This window comes from Oncorhynchus keta, chromosome 32 (assembly GCF_023373465.1).
Source record: "Oncorhynchus keta strain PuntledgeMale-10-30-2019 chromosome 32, Oket_V2, whole genome shotgun sequence".
In the NCBI taxonomy this organism is placed as follows: Eukaryota; Metazoa; Chordata; class Actinopteri; order Salmoniformes; family Salmonidae; genus Oncorhynchus; species Oncorhynchus keta.
The window spans coordinates 15,775,681-15,798,067 of NC_068452.1; the positions used below are offsets into that span (position 1 = coordinate 15,775,681).

Here is a 22,387-nt window from a genome sequence, read left to right on the forward strand (position 1 = left end):
TGGCCAAACAGTTCTATTTTTGTTTCATCAGACCAGAGGACATTTCTCCAAAAAGTACAATCTTTGTCCTCATGTGCAGTTGCAAACTATAGTCTGGCTATTTTTTATGGCAGTTTTGGAGCAGTGGCTTCTTCCTTGTTGAGCGGCCTTTCAGGTTATATCGGTACAGGACTCGTTTCACAAGGTCCTTTGCTGTTGTTCTGGGATTGATTTGCACTTTTTGCACCAAAGTATGTTAATAATAATAATATAATAATATATGCCATTTAGCAGACGCTTTTATCCAAAGCGACTTACAGTCAGTCATGTGTGCATACATTCGACGTATGGGTGGTCCCGGGAATCGAACCCACTACCCTGGCGTTACAAGCGCCATGCTCTACCAACTGAGCTACAGAAGGACCACAGCTACAGAACGACCACGTCTCCTTCCTGAGCGGTATGATGGCTGCATGGTCCCATGGTGTTTTTACTTGCGTTCTGTTGTTTGTACAGATGAACGTGATACCTTCAGGCGTTTGGAAATTGCTCCCAAGGATGAACCAGACTTGTGGAGGTCTACAAAAAAAAAATCTGAGGTCTTGGCTGATTTATTTTGATATTCCCAGGATGTCAAGCAAAGAGGCACAGAGTTTGAAGGTAGGCCTTGAAATACATCCACACTTACACCTCCAATTGACTCAAATCATGTCAATTAGCCTATCAGAAGCTTCTAAAGCCATGACATCATTTTCTGGAATTTTCCAAGCTGTTTAAAGGCACAGTCAACTTAGTGTATGTAAACTTCTGACCCACTGGAATTGTGATGCAGTGAATTATACGTGAAATAATCTGTCTGTAAACAATTGTTGGAAAAATTACTTGTGTCATGCACAAAGTAAATGTCCTAACCGACTTGCCAAAATTATAGTTTGTTAACAAGAAATTTGTGGAGTGGTTGTAAAAACGAGTTTTAATGACCAACAAAAGTGTATGTAAACTTCTGACTTCAACTGTATAAATAGAGAAAAACCCTTGAATGAGTAGGTGTGTCTAATCTTTTGACTGGGACTAAAATATATTAGTCCCAGTCAAAAGATTAGACACACCTACTCATTCAAGGGTTTTTCTCTATTTTTTAAAACTATTTTCTACATTGTAGAATTACAGTGAAGACATCAAAACTATGAAATAACACATATGGAATCATGTAGTAACCAAAAGTGTTGAACAAATCAAAATACATTTTATAATTGAGATTCTTCAAAGTAGCCACCCTTTGCCTTGATGACAGCTTTGCACACTCTAGGAATTCTCTCAACCAGCTTCACCTGGAATACTTTTCCAAGAGTCTCAAAGGAGTTCCCATATATGCTGAATACTTGTTGGCTGCTTTTAGGCCTACAGTATAAAATGATTCAATACAGGTATACATGTTGTTCCCACAAATTTCATTGAGTGCAATTGAACAATCAAATATGAATGTGCAAGTTTTTTTGGGTATGTGTACTGCAATATACTATTAGATGAAACAGTCAGTAAAGCATTAGGAGTGTCCAGAGTTGCGATATAAAAAAAGGAATGTTTCATTCCAGTAATACATAGCAATGCTGTCACACAACATCCCTCATTACATTGCAGTTAAGCAACACAAAGACAGGAGCGCCTTAAGGGACAGTTTTAAGACCATCCCTATTCAATCTAATTTCAAAAATCATAACAGGGATCCAAGGAGCTAATCAAGGAATGACTTTACTTTTATATCCTTTCTCAATGTTAAATAAGGAAAACTTAGAAGAAAAAACAAATTAAGAGCTTATTGTACTGAACTGTATTTAACAAACATTCATTTTTTTTGCAATACCATTCAAATACCATCCAAAGATATTTTGTAGGTCTATATGTCCAATGTGGGCCTATTGCATGTCTTCCCATATTTAAAAGATGTCTATGAACTGAACATAAAACTTCAAGTGTTGCTGACATCAACAGAACCCATAGCTTGTTAAAGCCTACTGTCTCAGTCAAGGGTCAAGATTGGCCAGTAACATGTCCACTATGGATTCCCAAGGAAGACTGAGTCGCATGACATTTCCTGCTTTGCGGTGAGGGTTATTATCCATTATTAAATGATGCAACATAAGGGTTTAATTAAAAATGAGCTATCAGACAGACCAGTTGTAACATCAAAAGTTAACAGAAGTTGTGGTAAATTAGGTTTAATTTTCCTACGGAACTGGTTGTGCTTCTCACTGAACAGACAGCCTCTTTAGGGAGCTTGTGAATGGTTTCAGAGAGCCATACATTGTGCCTCATTCACCACTTAAAACCTGTTTGGGGTAGGGGGCAGCATTTTCACTTTTGGATAAATAGCGTGCCCAAACTGAACTGCCTCCTACTCTGTCCCAGATCCTAATATATGCATATTAGTATTAGTATTGGATAGACAACACTCTGAAGTGTTTCTAAAACTGTTTGAATCATGTCTGTGAGTACAACAGAACTTATTTAGCAGGCGAAACCCCGAGAACAAACCATTCAGATTTTAAAATGTTTTTTTTTTTTTTTTTAAGTCAGTCTTTTCAATATGTTTTCATGGGGAATCCAGAATTCTAATCGACTTTCCTGCAGTTCCTACCGCTTACACTGGATGTCACCAGTTTGTAGAAATTGGATGAGGTTTTTCCTTTGTGTAAATGAAGAAGTACCATAGCTCAGAACGAACGTCACTTCATGTGTACCTTTTGATAGAGGTGCGTAAATCAGAAAAGTAGGGTCAGTTTGTTTTGCTCCTGTATTGAACACAGATCATCCCGTCTTCAATTTAATTGATTATATACGTTAAGAAATACCTGTATTACAAAAGTAGTTTGAAATGTTTTGGCAACGTTTACAGGTAACTTTTGAGATATTTTGGAAGTTGGAAGCGGTGTTTCTTTGGATCAAACGTGCCAAATAAATGGACATTTTGGATATATAGACAGAAGGACCATTTGTGATGTTTATGGGACATATAGGAGTGCCAACAAAAGAAGCTCGTCAAAGGCATGATTTATATTTTATTTCTGTGTTTTGTGTCATGCCTCATTGTTTACTGTTGTGCGATCATCAGATAATAGCATCTTATGCTTTCCCCGAAAAGCCTTTTTAAAATCTGACATGTTGGCTGGATTCACAAGTTTAGCTCTAACTTGCTATCTTGCATGTGTAATTTAATGAAAGATAGATTTTTATAGAAATGTATTTGAATTTGGCACTCTGCATTTTCCCTGGCTATTGGCCATGTAGACAAGCGTCCCACCTACCCCAGAGAGGTTTGGCACAATCCCAAATAGAGCATTTCCCCCAAGCTATCTGGACAAAAGCCCCAGAGCAACAAAAAAAAGTGCGAGAACCCTAGTCCCAGTTTTAGGTTGAATACAATGTCGCGTCACTGTGGTCAACCTCCATTATTTAAGCAGTGCTTAGGTCAGCACACAAACACACTGTCGATCACACACAATATACTGTAGAGAACAGGTCAGTGAGGTGTCCAACACAAGATGATCAGAAAATACTAAATTTGTTGGAACTTGGATGTATCCCAGAATGAACTAAAAGTAAATTAACTATATATGGGATGTGGTGCAATTGTTAAACCTGACCCTTATCTGGGTAAATGGTTATGTTGAGCCAGAACATACTGATAATATTCCTCCATTGAACCAGTTTTTGTATGGCTCAGGAGGGCACTGGATCAGATCATATCTGGGCTATATTTAAACAACTGGCCTCCGCACTTCTGAACACATTCACACCGGTATTAGCTAAATGAGGCAGAGGACCCTAATTTGAAATCTCAATACTTATTTGAGACGCAGTAAAATGGCAAGATTGGTCCTAATAATATACTTTGTCGTCACTGTATTATTATCATACTGTATTTTCCCAGAGTTTGCAAAATGAATTGCACAAGACCAAATGGATTTGACTTTTTAATAGATAAGGAAAGGAATACAATTAGATAGGATTCAGACTACAGTAAAAATACACATGTATAATAGGATTCAAAACCTATTTAAGACTACATGCTTCTACAGAAATATAGACGCGTCTTGATAAGAATAAACAATGACAGAGACGACAGAAGCTCAGACTAATTACACAAGTCAATATACTGTCAGGAAAATACTTAAGGTTTTAATACAAGAGATCAGGGACTACATCAAACTCAAGCTACAAGAACAGTCTCTTTACTCAAAGGCAGAGACAGGCAGGAAGGTCAATAGAACTTGGGCTTTGGGAGTCTCAATACATGCATTTAAAAAGCATTATAGATAGTAGGATACTTGGTGGGTTACACAGTACAGTTAGAGGTCACCGAGTCCCTTGCTCTTCGCACCTCCTCCATGAGGTCTTTGAGATACTGGATCCCATTGGCGATGGAGTCTGCTTTCTCCGCCAGCTTGTGGTTCCTTTGCTCCAGCTTGTCGCACTCTGCGGTCAGGGCCTCCTGCTCAGTCTTCTTCTTCTGGCGGTAGCGTGTGGCCGCCGTCTTGTTCTGCACCATCTTCTTGAGCTTCTTCTCCTTCGGGGGTCCTCCAGTGGATGTGGTGGTGGGAGATGGCTGGTCTGGATGTTGTGGCCTAGACTTGGGGGTTGTTGAGTACGGTTTTCTCCTATTTTGGGACCTTGACCGAGTTGTGGCGATGGAGGGCCAGTTGAGCTGCCCGGAGGAGCTTAAGCTGCTGTCACTGTCAGAGGAGAGGATCTCTGGGATGGTGACGGTTGTCACGCCAACCTCGTGTTTAGGGGCCAGGAGGACAACGATGCGGGTTGGGGAGAGAGACAACACGATGCTGGGAACCGGCTGGGGTAACTCCAGGTGAAGCAGCTTCTCGCGGACACTCGCCGAGGCATCCACCTCACTGCCCAACTCTAAGGTGAAGGTGGGAGATGGAAGAAGAGAGGGGGCTGGGGACTGGGGCTCCGATTTGATCTCCAGCTCCTCCTGGGCATCGGGGACGCAGGGGGGAGGTGAATGGACCTCCTGAGGGTCTTCTTGGGGCTGTGAGACGGTCAGGGGGAGGAGTGGATCAGTGGTGGTGGTGGGAAGGTCCGTGGGAGTAGGGAGAGTTGGGAGGGGGAGTGAGTCCAGCTCCATGGGACACTCAAAGGAAGTAATGAGGTCTTTAGGGGAGCTGGGGGAACATATAAGGGAGTCCAGGTCAAACTCACTCAGGTCGACCCTCTTAGCCATCCAGTCCATGCCAGAAAATACATCTTCTGTGGAGGACAAAGAAAGCGGGTTATTCAACTGCTCAATAGCCAAAGAAATATGAAAATATGAATATTCGCATTACAAGTGGTGATCATAAATGTCAAAGTGGAAGTCTTAAGTTTTCATATTTGTGATAAAAGCATTTCACTGTAAGGTCTACTACACCCGTTGTATTCGGCGCATGTGACAAATAAAATATGATTTGAAAACCTATTACCTTTTCTATACTGCAAAAAAAAACAGATCATGGGAATAAAATATAAATTGCTATGGATTTCTACACACTGTCGACCAGTATGAACATACGTGTGGAGGACTTAGGACTTAGGACGTGGTGGTCCTCACCTTTCCCATTATCTGCACCAATGTGATGGGTGTGGCCAAGCTCATCAGCAGATTGCCAAGGGAAGCCCAGCAAGTCTACCTCAGCCTTCTCTTCCAGCGAAGGCGGAGAGGGAGGAGGGGATAGAAGGACAATTGGAGAAGATGACGAGAGGAGTGAAGCCCCCTCCTCTATCAATGTAACTTCATCATGGTGGAGCAGCGACCCCATGGGGTCAGCCATGAGAGAGGAAGGCCCCCAGAGTATGGCCTCCATATCGTCCAGGCCAAACTGTGAGCTCATCATGGTCATAGCTCTGTTGTTGTAGTACAGTCACTAGGATCTGAGACGGTAGGTACTGCAGTCGGAGGTCGAGCGGTTCTTTTATGCTGTCAACTACAGCAGTGCTAAGGGTTTCCACAATGGACCTGGGAAAGAGATAGGAGATGACATGGTGAGTTCATGTAATAATGTAAACCGAAGCTCATAATGTGGGCTAAAGAAATTGCCTTTTCTCCTTTATGTTGATTCTATATTATGTCATGCATGGTCAGTCATGTGTTGTGATTGAGTAATGTAATATTTGTCTGCGCACATTTTTAATTGGGTGGCAAAAAAAACATGTAAGTCTGAACTTATGTTTAGTGAACAACAATGCCCCTACCATTTTACAGCGCACCTCCTTGCACTGGCACTGAATACCCTCACTGCCTTTGTCTTGTGACTCGCACACGCGCCAAATGAGGTCAGTCAGTTTCCACAGCAACCATCGTCAGAACAGAAGCAAAGATTTGTATAACTAAACATGGTTCTATCTGTGATGGAAGTGTGTCTAGCGAATGAGATTGCTGCTTCCGCCTCCCTAACAGCCACTCTTGTGTTCACCCTCCCGCCTTAAACATTGATTATATGGCTATTTTGTTAGAAAAAGAACACGAACCATTGTTCCACGTTGGCATTCCTGGAATAAAATCGTATCACCCATTGTATTTTTAAAAATCTATATTTTTTACCAATTTGGTGACAATGTCGCGGGTTGTTATGTTAACAGCTCATAGGCCATTTTACCAGAAAGAGATACAATGTAACATTCTCTGATCTGACTCGTGACGTCTGTATCCAATGTCATTCCAAGGATGTGTCTGGAGAATGGCAACCTTACGGCAAGATATACTATATGCATTTATAAAAATACTTCGCTACACAACATAAGCAGGGTAATAGTTTCACAAATTGAGGTTAGAGCGCATTGTCGTCATTGACCTGTCACAGATTCACGTTAGCCAGCCACTTGCATACAAATATATACTTACGTCATTTTGACAAATATGAAGTTGAAGCAGTGCACTGGATTGATGCACTGTTGAATTTGCTGCTGCTAGGACCGCCACGAACCGTTAAACTGCCATTTCGCCCAAAAAAGCGGTGTCACTTGAATGTTGTTGGGTGCTGGTTGAAAAATGGCGCATGCTGAGGGCGCAGCCTAATATACAACTCTCAAAAAGACCAATGATGTATATATACACACTAGAATACTTATAGGAGGGTTTGTGTTGAAGCCACCCTGTATCCATCTTGCTCCCCCATTGTAAAACATATTTTGGAAGTTAAAGAAAAGCATTTATTAATGTCTACATTCATTTCTGTCACGTTTATACTATTACAGACACCTTAATGCATACTTTGAAATTATATTATGTGAGATAAACATTTAAAGTGAAAAAATAAAAAACACTTTCCTTAGTCCGATTCTTTGAGGTTACTGATGTTACTGTCCCCACTACAGTAACAAATACTTAAATACATGTAATTTTGTCCTTGAAACATTAAAGTGAAATAGAATTCCATGCATTCCTATGGCGGACTGCGCCTACTGGGGAGAGCCAGTATGTCCGACCAGTGGCTTCAAAGACTCTAAATGGCCAAAACCTAGCAATCAAGGGTTTATATACATCGCTGATGCAGACCTAGGATATCCTTCCACAGGTCCTCACTAGCTTCTATAGCCACAAAGTCATAAACCGCACCCATTTCTACAAATTCTTCTTAAATTCTCTTCCTAACCTTATACCTTATCCCTCAATTTAAATTAAGACCAAAGCAATTTTTTTTCGGTGGAATCTGACTTTGTGGCTATAGAAGCTAGTGGAAACTGTATCATTCCGCACATTGGGGGTTAACAGGGGCCAGTTTTAGAAATCATCCTGGGATGTCTTATACTAATCACATAATTTATGTGAGTCAACAACTTTTTAATAAAGTTTATTGCACATCCTTTTTAGTATTCAGATAATTCACAAATCGGATATAGATCAAATGTCCTGTGGATATTCTGAGCAGGACACACTGCATAGTAAAACATTTCACATTCATACTCGTACATTTTAAATACTTTATTTGAATCTACATATCACATTACAGTCGAGAGGATTCAAACATTTCAAAGTTCATGGATATATGGAGACTTATGGATACAGAAAGCACCATGGCTGCCCAAACAGCGGACACAGAGCAGTACCGCTGCTTTGCCTTTGTCCTATTCAGGCCTGCAATCTGAAAGCCACGTACTGTCAGCCTATGTACCTAGCTGAGACTCCCAAATACTAGCACTGCAAGTTTGCACTGATAACCGAGGCTGTTCACGGGGGCTGACATTTCAGTAACTTGTCAGCAAAGGCTGGCTTCATGTAAGCTTCAATAGGGCAATCCACTTCAAAAATGAACACCTCCCTCCGGGCCTCCCCCCAAAAAACAATATCTTGTATGTGTCCAAAACATTGCCAGACCTTTACTGCATTAACGACAGGACACACACACCTCAAAATCTACTGGCTGCTAGAGAGAACGTCTGCCACACTTGGTGCAGTTCATTGAGCTCCGCCTGTAGCTCTTGGGTCACACCACGAATCCTGGTTGCAAACTTAGTCTCAGAGCCCTTTTCAGCCTCTGGCTGTCCTTGTCAGTATAATACAGGTCCATGTCTCTGGCAAACCCTTTAGGATCAGACTTCATGCCCAACTGTTGGGACTTATTACACCCAGGATGCGCTGCCTCCAGCACCCTGGCTATCTGCAGGGCCTCAGGATCAGCATGATGCAGCCTGTGGAAGTTGTACCGCCTCAGCTCAGCCATCCCACTGTGGATGAAACAAAAACACAACTCCAAGTCTGCTATCTCTGCTTTGTACTTCTGCACCCACCTCCTCCAGCATCTTCCGGTCCACAGAGTTGATTTTGTTGTTGCCCATGGCCGCTTTGATGCCTATCCCACTACCCAACGCCACCATGCCCGCCCAATTGCTGTGGCTATGAGGGAGGAACCCATGGTCATGTGGGTGAGGACGATGCCCACAACGGCCACCGTCCCTCTCATGGCGTCCGTGGTGCCCCCTACGATAGCCATGGTTTTGGTTTTTTGCACTTTGTCCGGCTTCTCGGCGAGGTCGTTGAGCTCTGTGAAAAGGCCTCGCAGGGTATCGTTACGCTTCATTAGCAGGCAGTTGAACAGACAGAGGTCATTTTTCACATAGAGGCACCTCTGGTTGAACTCCCTGGTGGGATGGAAAGACCGATTTAATGAAAGACAGAGGGCTGATTAAATGGTATGCTTGCCTGTATTGGATGTAAGATCAAAGCTCTATCCTTGAAATGGTGTATTAACCACATGTCTACAGTAAGAGGTTAGTCAGGTCTCACCTGGTTTCATCCTCTAGACTGAGGCCATAAAATGAAGGAGGCATGTTTTCCCAGCCTGAAAGAGACACATACACAATTACAAACCAAATGTATTTTCCCTCAGTAATCTATGGTCACATATTGCATCCTAACAGCTGAGAACAGTTTTTTTTTTTTTTTTTTTTTTACAGAAGAACAGTTGCACGTTCTTTCATCCTCAAAAATGAATTAAATACAATGTAATGTAGTGTCAAATAATGCAATATACAGTACCAGTCATTACTTTGGACACACCTAGTCATTTTAAGGTTTCTTTATTTTTACTATTTTCTACATTGTAAAATAACAGTGAAGACATTGACATAACACATATGGTGAAGACTATGTAATAACACATACAGAATCATGTAGTAACTAAAAGATGTTAAATCAAAATATATTTTAGATTTTAGATTCTTCAAAGTAGCCACCCTTTGCCTTTGACAGCTTTGCACACTCTTGGCATTCTCTCAACCAGCTTCACCTGGAATATTTTCCCATGAGCCTTTTCCTAGCCACCATGCTTCTACATCTGCGTTGCTTGCTGTTTCTGGTTTTAGGCTGGGTTTCTGTATAGCACTTTGTGACATCTGCTGATGTAAAAATGTCTTCATAAACAAATTTGATTTCATTGATTGAAGTTCCCACATATACTGAGCACTTTTTGTCTGCTTTTCCTTCACTCTGCGGTTCAACTCATCCCAAACCATCTCATTTGGGTTGAGGTCGGGTGATTGTGCAGGCCAACTCATCTGATGCAGCACTCCATCACTCTCATTTTTGCTCAAATAGCCCTTACACAGCCTGGAGGTGTGTTGGGTCATTGTCCTGTTGAAAAACAAATGACAGTCCCACTAAGTGCAAACCAGATGGGATGGCGTCTCTTTTTCTTATCGGTGTCCTTTAGCAATGGTTTCTTTGCAGCAATTTGACCATGAAGGCCTGACTCACGCATTCTCCTCTGAACAGTTGATGTTGTCTGTTACTTGAACTCTGTAAAGCATTTATTTGGGCTGCAATTTCTGAGGGTGGTAACTGTAACGAAGTTATCCTCTGCAGCAGAGGTAACTCTGGGTCTTCCCTTCCTGTGGCGGTCCTCATGAGAGCCAGTTTCATCATAGCGCTTGATGGTTTTTGCAACTGCACTTGAAGAAACTTGACCTTTATGTTTTAAAGTAATGATGGATTGTAATTTCTCTTCGCTTATTTGAGATGTTCTTGCCATAATATGGACTTGGTCTTTTATAAAATAGGGCTATCTTCTGTATACCATCCCTACCTTGTCACAACACAACTGATTGGCTCAAACGCATTAAGAAAGAAAGAAATTCAACAAATGAACTTTTTCAAGGCGCACCTGTTAAGTGAAATGCATTCCAGGTGACTACCTCATGAAGCTGGTTGAGAGAATGCCAAGAGTGTGCAAAGCTGTCATCAAGGCAAAGGGTGGCTACTTTGAAGAATCTAAAATATAATATATTTTGATTTGTTTAACACTTTTTTTGGTTACTACATGATTCCATATGTGTCATTTCATAGTTATGATGTCTTCACTATTATTCTACAATGTAGAAAATAGTAAAAGTAAAGAAAAACCGTGAAATGAGTAAGTGTGTCCTAACTTTTGACTGGTACTGTACATCTGTGGTAATAATGTTTAACCCACATCCCACTGTCTTCATCCGTCTCATTAGACTTTCAAATTCCTGCTGAAAAAATAAAATAGGTACACACAGGTTTTTAGATCAAATTGAAATTATGGATCATCTAATAATGCAGGTGAACAGCAACAGAAAGAGGGGAAACCTCATATGAAGCCTGGTTTTGGCTTAGGCACTGAGAATAGGACCTGTTCCTGTAAATATGCCTTTCCCCGTTCATGCCTTAGATAGTCGACCATTAGGGTCAGGGTTTATCAGGGAGGCCACCGCTCATTTGAGTATGGTAAGGTCGCAGGGAAAATGTTAGTCTTTTTCTTATTGATTCTCCTGCGTATTCTGTGGTGCTGGGCCTACCCTGGTTAGCTTGTCATAACCCTACTGTTTCGTGGCCACAGAGGGCTCTCACGGGGTGGTTGCGAGAGTGTTCATGTAGGTGTTTAGGGGTTTCCGTTGGTGCTACTACAGTGGAAAGTCCCCTGTCACAAGCGGAGACGGTGGCTATGGAGACATATGTCTCTGAATCCCTGCATCAGGGGTACATTCAGCCCTCCATTTCTCCCGTCTCTTCAAGTTTATTTTTTGTAAAGAAGAAGGGAGGTTTGCGCCCGTGCATTGATTATCGAGGTCTCAATAAAATCATGGTGAAGTATAGTTAAGTATAGTGAAAACATGGTGTGAAATGTTCCAAAAACATGTTTGCAAATGATTTCACGTGAAATTTCACTTACACATGTGAAGTGTCCCAAGAACACATTTTCACATGTGAACAACAAATCAACAAGACACAAGTACATTTAATAACCATAAGGGGACTTTTTGAGTTTCAGGAAGGAAGGAACATAAATAGAGGTAGTTATATTTCACTGTGAACACTTCCCTGTCTTTGTCACACACATGCAGTATCTGTTTCACCTCAGATGAAAGCATATCACAATAAATAAATGGTGTACTATATCCTTTGAATGGCACCATGTATGTATCTATAGTTGTGAGCTGCGTTTGTGCTTCTGTCAGCACCAGTTGGAGACAGGGGCATGTACGGCTTTCTCCTGCAGCAGGGGTTGGAGTTGTGTGGCCAATCCCTGAGGGGGAATGAGACCGGGTGTGGGAGGGGGGCCCTCCCGACCATGGTGGGGGCCGTGAGGGGTGAGTCAACCTTCATTGTCTGTGTTTGAGGGCTATTGAACATGTACGATCCCAGAAGCGATGTTAGTTGCGAATTGATATGAGGGCATAAAAAGTAACTTGAGTGATGCTTACCGTCGGACTCTGGGATCTATTGACGTCATACAAGGACAGGGGTTCAGATTTGGGTAGAGCTGGTGGTCGAACAGGGCGAGGGGACTGACGGTGCTTTCGTTCTATGGAATCCTATACCAATACAAAGAAAGCAAAGATATCTGATTGACAGAAAGTAAAGTTACACTGATAAAACAGTGAACATTGATGTCTTTTCTTCTTTGCAATGAATATGAAGTACTCTCTCTCACCTGAGGCTGTAGTAGGTGCATTTCTGGTAGCGTCCTCTCATACTCTGAAGAGGCTGAAGAGGAGCGGGACATCATGGGGGACCGAGGGGGTCTCACAGGCCATGGGAGAGGAGGAGGGGAAGGCTTATTTTTTTGCTAAACCCGTCGAAGGCCTGTGTTAAACCACAGCGAAGAGTAGTGGGTTGATATGTTTTATTCAAGCGATCTTACTGTATACACTGGCTTATTCAGTGGTTCTCTTGGTTTACCTTCTCAGTCATTCCAAGTTTAGATCTATCAACATTGTCATAGTCCCCACCTGCAGATGGAGAGGGCCTCAGAAGAGTGCCATAGTTCTTGGGAGGAACTGGAGGGCGGCGAACAGGACGGGGGTTCAAACGCGGGCTCTGATAGTCTGTTAGGGAGCCAGTCTGATTGGAGGTCTGTCAAAACAGTTCATCAATCAAATGGGAACATTAACTGCAAAACAAAGTGAGCCAGACTAGAAAGGGAAGAATGAGAGGGGAAAAAGAGGAAGAGGCCCCGGCCTCTGCACAGCAGCATCTTCTATGCTGGTTCTGACAGGAAAACTGATTAGAAGAACCGAGATGTAATGAAACACGAGAAGAGTGTTGTTGACTCACCTGGGTATCCATCACATTGCTGTAGCTTCAGGAGAGGCCTGGGAAGCCTGGGTTCTGTCTCTTGTCCAGGGGCTCTGAGTGGGACATATACTGGGGTAATGCTGGCTGAGTCTAGATTTGGTACACAGATTGACTTCTTCCTGTTAGACTTACCTGAGACACAAATCACAAAGTCACGATTATGTGCAGTTAAACGGTATATAGACTGTTGTGGTGTCATAGAGCTTTAGGCCAGTAATGGAAAGGTTGCTGGTTTGAATACCTGAGATGACAAGGTAAAACAAAACATTTAAGAAATCTGCCACCATGCCCTTGAGCAAGGCACTTAACCCTAATTGCTCCAGGCGCGCTGTACAATGGTGACTCTACTCCCTGCGGGTGTGTCTCAGGGGAAGTTGGGATATGCCAAAAATAATAAATACATTTCCATTACACACTTTTGTGTATCAAGACAAATACAAGCACCTTCCCAAATTAGTATTATTATTATAATATGAATAATAAGTACTTACTGTTACAGCCCATTAGGATGAATTAAATGATAATGTAGCTATTGTGACCAACCAGAGTTTTGAAACCCAGGTCTCCTCCATACGACAGTATAAGGTGCATTTCTTCATGTCTTTAAATCATACATTTTTAGTGCTGTCATAGCAATTGAGTATGGGGAAGAGGTTAGTGCTGTCCTGCATTTGAACTCACTTGGCTTCTACTCACCTGGGGCTCTGACATCTGAGGCCGTAGGTCACCAGCAGTCACAAAGTTTGGCCGAAAGTGGGACCGGCTCCTTGACCTGGCAGACCCTGGTGTCTGGCTATTCCATGGGCTTCCATTGTCCCTATAATTCTATCAAATGCAATGCAAAAATCTTTAACACTGTCAAAGAAGGATTTGAAAAATTGGCCATTTTCCTTCTGGCATCATCCTTACCGTTGATGCGTTTTCCTCTTGGCTGTCTGAATCCACCTGTAAGGATGGGAGGTCATAGGACCCGATGGCAGTGGACGACTTCACCAAGAATGACTTCCTGGGGGGTATAGGAGGCTAGGGGCAGAATGATGGGAAACCACTACATCAAATCACTGCAAACTCTCGCTTGTCTCTGTACATGGCAAATCTACAGTGAGAGCTTTGTTTTGAAATGTTGCACTTCCCCCTGATGTCAAGTCTACTTGTGTGAGGAAGATCCAAGACTCAGAAATACAAGACACATCTAACTATGAGCGATGACAAATACGTTTAGCTATAATGTGGGTTAAGGCTTTAGTGTCACACTGAAAGTGGGCACTGTTTTAATGATAACACAACAACCAACCAATGAAAAGGATATCCAACCATTTTCACAACGTTCCCTTTTGGAAATGGTAGGGCGATATACACTACCGTTCAAAAGTTTGGGGTCACTTAGAAATGTCCTTGTTTTTTAAAGAAAAATATGTTTTTGCCCATTAAAATTGATCAGAAATACAGTGTAGACATGGTTAATGTTGTAAATGACTTCTAGCTGGAATGGCTGATTTTCATTTCTACATTTTATCTGTGAACCCAAATCAAATTGAATATTTTATAAGTTACAAGCTAAGACAATATTTGATTTCATGATATTACTTTGTCTTTACACATCTATTCACTACTGGCCACATCCCTTCAAGTACTGAGCAAATGTCAAAATTTATGAAATTCACTGAATTTGCATTGTGAATGTCACTTTAATGGATACTAGATATGACCTATTGTGATCCATACACATGTGACGTGCAAAGTAGTTAATGTTGAGCCCAGTCTGTCACTCACATATACAGTTGATGGTGTGGTCTGAATATTCCCCTTTGATTGCACAAATGTTCCCATTTGTTCACTCTGTTATAAAATAAAAAAGTTTTTCAGAATTACTGCAACAGATATATGTTAAATATTTAAGAGGCAAAGGCCTGAGGCTACAGCCTACAAACAAATGACCAGCCAGGCCACCACAAACATCTGCAGTACAATCCTCTCCCCACCCCCAGTTACTTACACATATACAATTCAAGGAAGATCAGTTTGTCTCTGTGAATGGTTTGTCCTCTGACAAATCAACTGTAAATTTCGGTGTTCCTCAAGGTTCCGTTTTAGGACCACTATTGTTTTCACTATATATTTTACCTCTTGGGGATGTCATTCAAAAACATAATGTTAACTTTCACTGCTATGCAGATGACACACAGCTGTACATTTCAATGAAACATGGTGAAGCCCAAAAATTGCCCTTGCTAGAAGCCTGTGTTTCAGACATAAGGAAGTGGATGGCTGCAAACTTTCTACTTTTAAACTCGGACAAAACAGAGATGCTTGTTCTAGGTCCCAAGAAACAAAGAGATCTTCTGTTGAATCTGACAATTACTCTTAATGGCTGTACAGTCGTCTCAAATAAAACTGTGAAGGACCTCGGCGTTACTCTGGACCCTGATCTCTCTTTTGACGAACATATCAAGACTGTTTCAAGGACAGCTTTTTTCCATCTACGTAACATTGCAAAAATCAGAAACTTTCTGTCCAAAAATGATGCAGAAAAATGTATACATGCTTTTGTTACTTCTAGGTTAGACTACTGCAATGCTCTACTTTCCGGCTACCCGGAGGAAGCACTAAATAAACTTCAGTGCTAAATACGGCTGCTAGAATCCTGACTAGAACCAAAACATTTGATCATATTACTCCAGTGCTAGCCTCCCTACACTGGCTTCCTGTCAAGGCAACGGCTGATTTCAAGGTTTTACTGCTAACCTACAAAGCATTACATGGGCTTGCTCCTACCTATCTCTCTGATTTGGTCCTGCCGTACATACCTACATGTACGCTACGGTCACAAGATGCAGGCCTCCTAATTGTCCCTAGAATTTCTAAGCAAACAGCTGGAGGCAGGGCTTTCTCCTATAGAGCTCCATTTTTTATGGAATGGTCTGCCTACCCATGTGAGAGACGCAAACTCGGTCTCAACCTTTAAGTCTTTACTGAAGACTCATCTCAGTGGGTCATATGATTGAGTGTAGTCTGGCCCAGGAGTGTGAAGGTGAACGGAAAGGCTCTGGAGCAACGAACCGCCCTTGCTGTCTCTGCCTGGCTGGTTCCCCTCTGGGATTCTCTGCCTCTAACACTATTACAGGGGCTGAGTCACTGGCTTACTGGTGCTCTTTCATGCCGTATCTAGGAGGGGTGCGTCACTTGAGTGGGTTGAGTCACTGATGTGATCTTCCTGTCTGGGTTGGCGCCCCTCCTTGGGTTGTGCCGTGGCGGAGATCTTTGTGGGCTATACTCGGCATGTCTCAGGATGGTAAGTTGGTGGTTGAAGATATCCCTCTAGTGGTGTGGGGTTATATCCTTCCTGTTTGGCCCTGTCCGGGGATATCATTGGATGGGGCCACAATGTCTCCTGACCCCTCCTGTCTCAGCCTCCAGTATTTATGCTGCAGTAGTTTATGTGTCAGGGGGCTAGGGTCAGTTTGTTATATCTGGAGTACTTATCCTGTCTTATCCGGTGTCCTGTGTGAAGTTAAGCATGCTCTCTCTAATTCTCTCTTTCTCTCTTTCTTTCTCTCTCTCGGAGGACCTGAGCCCTTGGACCATGCCTCAGGACTACCTGGCATGATGACTCCTTGCTGTCCCCAGTCCACCTGGCCGTGTTGCTGCTCCAGTTTCAACTGTTCTGCCTGCGGCTATGGAATCCTTACATGTTCACCGGACGTGCTACCTGTCCCAGACCTATTATTATGCTGGTCATTTATGAACATTTGAACATCTTGGCCATGTTCTGTTTATAATCTCCACCCGGCAAAGCCAGAAGAGGACTGGCCACCCCTCATAGCCTGGTTCCTCTCTTGTTACTGCAATTCATACTTTAATTCACAGCAGCAGTGAATTTGTTTTAAATGTTCCGTTATTTAACCTGGGAAGTGGACTAAGAACCAAGACTGTAGGAACAATACTTCTTTTTAGGTATTGTCGCCCCCCAATTTTCCCCACAACAAAGTAACTCTCAACGGAATGTGTACTACACACCTTTGTGTGTTTGGTGACAGTAAAGTTGTCACGACGTACTGCCACCAGCCACCTTTTTCTGAGCTCTACATCGACCGGGAAACTATGGAAGCTCACAAAACCATTACATTTGGAAGAAACTGAACTCAGAGGCACTGGACAATGTTCATTAGCACCTCCTTCACGGGGTTGTAATTTAAACGTAGTCATTGGGAACTATTTCAGTCAAAAAATGCATTGACAACAGTTAGTCGCAAGTGAGCTAATAATAAAAACAATAGCAGAAATCGTTCCGGAAGTCATGAACCCGGTAGGAAGTCAATTAGAACGTTGGAGGCGGAATAATGCATAGAGCCTATAGAGAGCAATCACCACAATTGCTCCCCCATGTTACCCTGGTTACGACCTATGCTATCACAACCAAGTTAATAAACAGATCACCGACCATTTCGAATCCCACCGTACCTTCTCCACTATGCAATCTGGTTTACGAGCTGGTCATGGGTGCACCTCAGCCACGCTCAAGGTCCTAAACGATAACATAACCGCCATCGATAAAGGACAGTACTGTGGCTTTCGACAGTACTGTGGCCACTCTGTCAATCACAGCATTCTTATCAAATGACTGCCTTGCCTGGTTCACCAACTACTTTTCGGATATAGTTCAGCGTGTCACATTGAAGGGCCTGTTGTCCGGACCTCTGGCAGTCTCTATGGGTGTGCCACAGGGTTCAATTCTCGGGCCGACTCTTTTCTCTGTATTTATCAATGACGTCGCTCTTTCTGCTGGTGATTCTCTGATCCATCTCTACGCAGATGACACCATTCTGTGTACATCTGGCCCTTCTTTGGACACTGTGCTAACAAACCTCCAAACGAGCTTCAACGCCATACAACACTCCTTCCATGGCGTCCAACTGCGTTTAAATGCTAGTAAAACTAAATGCATGCTCTTCAACCGCTTGCTGCTCGCACCCTCCTGTCCGACTAGCATCACCTCTTTGGACGGTTCTGACCGAGAATATGTGGATAACTACAAATACCTAGATGTCTGGCTAGACTGTAAACTCTCCTTCCAGACTCACCTTAAGCATCTCCAATCCAAAATTAAATCTAGAATTGGCTTCCTATTTCGCAACAAAGCATCCTTCACTTATGCTGCCAAACATACCCTCGTAAAACTGACTATCCTACTGATCCTTGACATCGGCGATGCCATTTACAAAATAGCCCCAAACACTCTACTCAGCAAACTGGATTTAGTCTATTACAGTGCCATTCGTTTTGTCACTAAAGCCTCATATACTACCCACCACTGCGACTGGTATGCTCTCGTTGGCTGGCCCTCACTACATATCCGTCGCCAAACTCACTGGCTCCAGGTCATCTATAAGTCTTTGCTAGGTAAAGCCCCGCCTTATCTCAGCTCACTGGTCACCATAGCAACACCCACCCGAAGCACGCAATCCAGCAGATATATTTCACTGGTCATCCCCAAAGCCAACACTTCCTTTGGCCGCCTTTCCTTCCAGTTCTCTGCTTCCAATGACTGGAACGAATTGCACAAATCTCTGAAGCTGGAGTCTTATATCTCCCTCTCTATCTTTAAGCATAAGCTGTCTGAGCAGCTTACTGTACCTGTACACAGGCAATCTTTTGCACCCTAGTATCTCTACTTGCAAATCATCATCTGCACATCTATCACTCCAGTATTAATGTTAAATTGTATTTATTTTAGCCTCTAAGGCCTATTTATTGCCAACCTCCATACTTTTCTACATTTGCACACACTGTACATATATTTTTATATTTTCCTTTTCTTTTGTGTTATTGACTGTACATTTGTTTATGTGTATCTCTGTGATGTTGTTTTTGTCGCATTGCTTTGCTTTATCTTGGCCAGGTCGCACCGAGGTAAAGACAGTTTCAAGATGGATATTCGATGGATATTCGTGCTTTCAAACCTCAATAGCTTTCAAACTACTTGAGCCACAGACTCCAAATAAGTGTCATTATGTTGGATAAGTTGCGCACAACATTGCACAGGTCTAATTTTCATGATTTGGACATTAATTATCTTTCCAAAGCTAATAAACATGTGGATATGTGAGCAGCATTTTGTATTCCTAGTTGAATTAGTAAACAAAATACAAACTTTTTTTACATTCGAATTTCAATAGCTCATTGGTCATGTGACCTACACAATAGAAAAGTCTATATACAATTGTGTGCAATTGAAATAAGATTAGGGAGGTATAAGGCAATAAATAGGCTGTAGTGGCAAAATAATTACAATTTCGCAAATGTCACGCCCTGGTCGAAGTATTTTGTGTTTTTCTTTATGTATTTGGTCAGGCCAGGGTGTGACATGGGTTTTTGTATGTGGTGTGTAGTTTAGTGGGATTGTAGCTTAGTGGGGTGTTCTAGGAGAGTCTATGGCTGTCTGAAGTGGTTCTCAATCAGAGGCAGGTGTTTATCGTTGTCTCTGATTGGGAGCCATATTTAGGCAGCCATATTCTTTGGTTGTATTGTGGGTGATTGTCATGAGTGTTTTGATGTCCTTATTCTGTGTTAGTTTGCACCAGTTTAGGCTTTCATTACGTTTATTGTTTTGTAGAGGTTGTGTTTTGGATTCGTGTTACGTTTGTTTTATTAAACATGGATCACAATATACACACTGCAGTTTGGTCTGACTCTCCTTCACCATTAGAAAACAGTGACAGCAAATAAACACTGGAGTGATAGATGTGCAGAAGATGAATGTGCAAGTAGAGATCCTGGGATGCAAAAAATAAAAAATATATAAATAAAATAACAATATGGGGATGCGGTAGTTGGATGGGCTATTTACAGATGGGCTATTTACAGATGCAATGATCTGTAAGCTGCTCTGATAGCTGATGCTTAAAGATAGTGAGGGAGATATGAGTCTCCAGCTTCAGTGATTTTTTGCAGTTCGTTCCAGTCATTGGCAGCAGAGAACTGGAAGGAAAGGCAGACAAGTGAGGAATTGGCTTTAGGGGTGACCCGTGAAATATACCTGCTGGAGCGCGTGATACGGGTGGGTGCTGCTATGGTGACCAGTGAGCTGAGATAAGGTGGGGCTTTACCTAGCAAGTACTTACAGATGACCTGGAGCCAGTGGGTTTGGCGACGAATATGAAGCGAGGGCCAGCCAACGAGAGCATACATGTCGCAGTGTTGGGTAGTATATGGGGCTTTGGTGACGCATCCAATTTGCTGACTAGAGTGTTGGAGGCTATTTTGTCAAGGACGGGTAGGATAGTCAGTTTTACGAGGGTATGTTTGGCAGCATGAGTGAAGGATGCTTTTTTTGTGAAATAGGAAGCCAATTATAGATTTAATTTTGGATTGGAGATGCTTAATATGAGTCTGGAAGGAGAGTTTACAGTCTAGCCAGACACCTAGGTATTTGTTGTAGTTGTCCACATATTCTAAGTCAGAACCGTCCAGAGTAGTGATGCTAGGCGGGCGGGCAGTTGTGGGCAGCGATCGGTTGAAGAGCATGCATTTAGTTTTACTTGCACTTAAGAGCAGTTGGAGGCCATGGAAGGAGAGTTGTATGGTTAGTTAATACAGTGTCCAAAGAAGGGCCAAAAATATACAGAATAATTTAGTCTGCGTAGAGGTGGATCAGAGAATCACCAGCCGCAAGAGCAACATTATTGATGTATACAGAGAAAAGAGTCGACCCGAGAATTGAACCCTGTGACACCCCCATAGAGACTGCCAGAGGTCCGGACAACAGGCCCTCCAATTTGACACTCTGAACTCTATATGAGAAGTAGTTGGTGAACCAGGCGAGGCAGTCATTTGAGAAACCAAGGCTGTTGAGTCTGCCAATAAGTTCCTAGTTTCCCTGAAAAGTTGCATATCGCGGGGGCTATTCGATGCTAATGCAGTATGTCACAGGATGTTTTTGTGCTGGTCAAAGCCAGGCAGGTCTGGGGTGATCCAAGAGCTATATCTGTTCTTAGTTATACATTTTTTGAATGGGGCATGCTTATTTAAGATGGTGAGGAAAGCACTTAAAGAATAACCAGGCATCCTCTACTGACGGAATGAGGTCAATATCTTTCCAGGATACACAGGCCAGGTCGATTAGAAAGGCCTACTCGCTGAAGAGTTTTAGGGAGCGTTTGACTATGATGAGGGGTGGTCGTTTGACCGCGGACCGATTACGGGCGCAGGCAGAGGCAGTGATCGCTGAGATCCTGGTTGAAGACAGCAGAGGTGTATTTAGAGGACAGGTTGGTCAGGATGATATCTATGAGAGTGCCGTGTTTACGGATTTGGGGTTGTACCTGGTAGGTTCCATGAAAATTTGGGTGAGATTAAGGGCATCTAGCTTAGATTGTTGGACGGCCGGAGTGTTAACCATATCCCAGTTTAGGTCACCTAACAGTACAAACTCTGAAGATGAATGGGGGGCAATTCAGTCACATATGGGGTCCAGGGTACAGCTGGGGTCTGTAACAAGCGGCAACAGTGAGAGACTTATTTCTGGAAAGGTGGATTTTTAAAAGGAGAAGCTCAAACTGTTTGGGCACAGACCTGGATAGCATGACAGAACTCTGCAGCAAGATTGCAACTTTGGCAGTTCTGACTTGGGGGAAAATGTATACACAGACATAGAGGCATTTTTCAGCTATGATTTTACCACTCAGAATCCAGAATGGATATGACAATGTGGTCAGCACAGGACGTAATACACCCTTACAACAATCTACTTTTCGATCTTCTTGACTTCTTATCTAGTAAACTGATACTATGTGTCAAGAAAAGAGCCCCAATTAGGGTTTAGTGTACTCCAGTAAAAACCTATTGCCATGTGTCCCCGTTCATAGGGGCATGAAAGACTCGTCACTGGTAGAATTGAGTTGGCACTTTATTGGCCCAAACATCCACAGACCCACAAGGTTGAGGTTACTCATGGTCAGTAATGTCTTTTTTTGTATTAATGCATTGTGTCTTCAAACTGTCCAAGAATAGGATCCAAAGTGCTAGGAAATATTTGTTCCCATAAATACAAAGGAGGATGTCTCTCCTCATACCTCAGGCACTTTAGTCAGACTGCTAGACTGTGCACTGGGGAAGCAATATAGAAATGTATTGATCCCTTAAATGATTTTACTATTAAATGACCCATATCACAACCCTCATACCTCTTCCCAAAAATGTACCTAAATCAATTTTGGAAAAAGGATTTTACTCACAAAAGACGTAGGAATTTATTTTTTTTCAGTTAGAAATAGTAGGCCATGCATCAAATAACTATTTTCATCAGAAAAACGAACCCTC

The 22,387-nt window shown here is 42.4% G+C and overlaps 1 protein-coding gene across 1 annotated transcript; it reads right to left on the bottom strand.

Moving 5' to 3' along the window:
• Window positions 1-4,133: 4,133 nt before the first annotated feature.
• Window positions 4,134-7,424, bottom strand: LOC118365155 (cyclic AMP-dependent transcription factor ATF-4-like). The gene is made up of 3 exons (XM_035747120.2): window positions 6,875-7,424; window positions 5,585-5,989; window positions 4,134-5,244 (listed from the first exon to the last, which is right to left on the bottom strand). The coding sequence occupies exons 2-3, from the start codon at window positions 5,871-5,873 to the stop codon at window positions 4,316-4,318; spliced, it is 1,218 nt and encodes a 405-aa protein (XP_035603013.1). The 5' UTR covers window positions 5,874-5,989; window positions 6,875-7,424; the 3' UTR covers window positions 4,134-4,315.
• Between the last annotated feature and the right edge of the window lie 14,963 nt (window positions 7,425-22,387).

Coding starts and splice junctions, on each gene's coding strand:
- LOC118365155 (XM_035747120.2), bottom strand. CDS start 5,873: ATGACCATGATGAGCTCACAGTTTGGCCTGGACGATATGGAGGCCATA. Junction 5,245..5,584: donor TGGTGCAGATAATGGGAAAG/GTGAGGACCACC, acceptor TGTCCTCCACAG/AAGATGTATTTTCTGGCATG.